Genomic DNA, 3,526 nt, shown 5'->3' with positions numbered 1-3,526 from the left:
GAAATGCACTTTAAATACAAAGACACATGAAGATAAAGAATAAAAGGTTGAAAAACGATATGTTAACATTAGTCAAAAGAAAGTTGGAGTGGCTATATTAATAACATAAAGTAGATTTCAGAGCAAAGATTATTACTTGGGATAAAGAAGGTCATTACATAATAATAGAGGTGTCAATTTATCTGGAAGAAATAATGTTCCTGAAGGTTCATACTCTCGAAAACAGAACAGAGAACTTTGCTTCAAAATACATGAAACAAAAACAGAACTGCGGCGCACCGTTCTCCTCTCTCTGGGTCTCGGAAGTCTGAGCCAGTGACCGGCGGCGGCTGCAGTGTGTGCGTCCCTGCGGCCTTGGAAAATCCTGCAAAAATGTCTCTGTACCCATCTCTTGAAGACCTGAAGGTAGACAAGGTGATTCAGGCTCAAGCTGCCTTTTCTGCAAACCCTGCCAATCCAGCGATTCTATCTGAAGCTTCTGCTCCCATCTCTCAAGATGGAACTCTCTATCCTAAACTGTATCCGGAGCTCTCTCAGTACATGGGCCTGAGTTTAAATGAAGAAGAAATACGTGCAAATATGGCCGTGGTCCCTGGAGCACCAAGTCAGGGGCAGTTGGTAGCAAGAGCTTCCAGCATGAACTATATGGTGGCTCCTGTAACTGGTAATGATACTGGAATCCGCAGAGCAGAAATTAAGCAAGGGATTCGGGAAGTCATTTTGTGTAAGGATCAAGATGGAAAAATCGGGCTCAGGCTTAAATCCATAGATAATGGTATATTTGTTCAGCTAGTCCAGGCCAATTCTCCGTCCTCGCTGGTTGGTCTGCGATTCAGGGACCAGGTGCTCCAGATCAACGGGGAGAACTGTGCTGGCTGGAGCTCCGACCGAGCACACAAGGTGCTCAAGCAGGCTTTTGGAGAGAAGATCACTATGACCATTCGTGACAGGCCCTTTGAACGGACAATTACCATGCATAAGGACAGTACTGGACATGTTGGCTTTGTCTTTAAAAATGGAAAAATCACATCCATAGTGAAAGATAGTTCTGCAGCTAGAAACGGTCTTCTCACGGAACACAACATCTGTGAGGTCAACGGACAGAACGTCATTGGATTGAAGGACTCTCAAATCGCAGACATACTGTCAACAGCTGGGAATGTAGTTACTATTACAATCATGCCTGCTTTTATATTTGAACATATTATTAAACGGATGGCCCCGAGCATTATGAAAAGCTTGATGGATCACACCATTCCTGAGGTTTAGAAGCCGCGGCGCAGTGGAAACTTCACTCAAGTTCTCCCGTTTACATCTCTGGCAACATACCTTTCTATTATGCACATGAAGCTTTCTAGGAGCCAGCAGGCGTATTTCCTGTCTTACAGCAGGGCTGGGGATCTTACTGTCCGATCCGGTATCTTGTTCAGACTTCAAGATAGTTGTAGCCTTATCCTGATTTTACAGTTGAAAGACTTACTTTTGTAGACTAGTGTCTTTACTGGAGACCGACTGATACAGGCTCAGCTCTGTTGGAACCAGTCACCTTCAGTCCTGGGTATCAGGTAGTGCTGTTCATATCACTTTAGTTCTATGGTATGTGTGCATTTTTACTGTTACCCATAGTACATTTAGAATGATTACTTTTTTCTTTCAGTTCTGTTTGTATAAAACACCAATTAAGTAACACTGGTTTCATTCCATGTAAGCATTATTATATAGTGTATGTAGGCTGCAAGAGACTGTATTGACTATCATTACGTTTTAACTACCTTTACTTAATATGCTTGGACTGTCACCATAACAACGTTAAGCCTCTAGAATAAAAGCCAAACTATTGCTGCCTTTCTCAAACCCCCAATGCAGTTCTCTGTTAAACGGACACTAGCCCAGAGCAGTGTAATGGTACATGCTGAGCATAGCACAGCTGCTTAGCTGCATTTGAGATTTTCTAGTCCTTGTGTAATGGAAACCTCTCCTCTCAAAGTTACTGGTATCACTTTCTGAGAAATGAATCACTATATAATGTAAAAATTCTTGTGCTCAATAGGAGAAACTTTGACTTCTTTTCCATGTGTAGATTAAGTGGGATAATACCTGGTTTTAGGCACTTACATGTAACCCAGCTGCTCTGGGATGTCTTAGAATGCTATCATTTGTTCCATTTCCTGACCCCTCCCTGCAAACAGAATGACAGCGACACTTCATCCTGATTTGTTTTTCCTTCTCTTTGGTTTATGACTATTCTATTTTGATTGAAAATGTATAAATAAAGTTAGAGTTTAAAAAAAAAACAGAACTGCAAGGAGAAATAGACAAATCCACAATTATAATCAGATATTTCAATATAATTCTCTCAATAGTTGATAAAACAAGACAGAAAACTTGTTAAGATATACGACTTGAAAGACAATTAACCAGCCTGACCTAATTGGCATTTATAGAACACTCAATACTAACAGTTTATTTTCAGGTGCAGACATTTATTTTCAAGTGCGTATAGAATATTTACGAAGATCATATTCTGGGCCATAGAAGTCTCAATATCTTTAAAAAGATAGAAGTTATACAAAGTATGTTCTCTGGCCACAGTGGAACTAAATTAGAAACCAATAACAGAAGAATCTCCGGAAAACCACCAAATATTTGGAAACCAAACAACACATTTCTAAATTACACATGGGTCAAAGAAGAAATCAAAAGGGAAATTAGAAAGAACTGTGAACTGAATGAAAATGAAATCACAACATATGAAAATCTGTTGGATGCCACTAAATTAGTAGTTATAAGGAAATTTATAACACAAACCAAAGGAGAAAAAAGACATTCAGTTTGGAAAAGAAGAAATAAAACTGTCTTTATTCACAGACAACATAATATTCTATGTAGAGGATTCAATGTCTAAAAAAAGCTACTAGCAACCTAAGTGTCCACTGACAGATGAATGGATAAATAAGATGTAGCACATATATATGATGGAATATTACTCAGCCATAAAAAGAAACGAAATTGAGTTATTTGTAGTGAGGTGGATGGACCTAGAGACTGTCATACAGAGTGAAGTAAGTCAGAAAGAGAAAGACAAATACCATATGCTAACACATATATATGGAATCTAAAAAAAAAAAGTTCTGAAGAACCTAGGGGCAGGACAGGAATAAAGACGCAGATGTAGAGAATGGACTTGAGGACACAGGGAGGGGGAAGGGTAAGCTGGGATGAAGTGAGAGAGTGGCATGGACATATATACACTACCAAATGTAAAATAGCTAGTGGGAAGCAACCGCATAGCACAGGGAGATCAGCTGGGTGCTTTGTGTCCACCTAGAGGACACACCTAGAGGTAGGAAAGAGACGCAAGAGGGAGGAGGTATGGGGATATATGTATATGTATAGCTGATTCACTTTGTTATACAGCAGAAACTAACACACCATTGTAAAGCAGTTATACTCCAATAAAGATGTTAAAATAAAAAACTACTAGATCTAATAAATGAGTTATCAAGTTTGTAAGATGCAACATCAA

At 39.3% G+C, this 3,526-nt stretch overlaps 1 protein-coding gene across 1 annotated transcript; it reads left to right on the top strand.

Moving 5' to 3' along the window:
• Nucleotides 1–279: 279 nt before the first annotated feature.
• LOC309822624 (syntenin-1) lies at nt 280–1,459 on the top strand. Its single transcript, XM_082654606.1, has one exon. The coding sequence runs from the start codon at nt 373–375 to the stop codon at nt 1,267–1,269; it is 897 nt and encodes a 298-aa protein (XP_082510732.1). The 5' UTR covers nt 280–372; the 3' UTR covers nt 1,270–1,459.
• The last annotated feature ends 2,067 nt before the right edge of the window (nt 1,460–3,526 follow it).

The sequence above is a fragment of the Grampus griseus genome (assembly GCF_964374135.1).
Source record: "Grampus griseus genome assembly, chromosome: 5".
Lineage (NCBI taxonomy): Eukaryota > Metazoa > Chordata > Mammalia > Artiodactyla > Delphinidae > Grampus > Grampus griseus.
The sequence above is the reverse complement of the archived record's forward strand: the minus strand, read 5'-3'. Positions and strand labels throughout refer to the sequence as shown.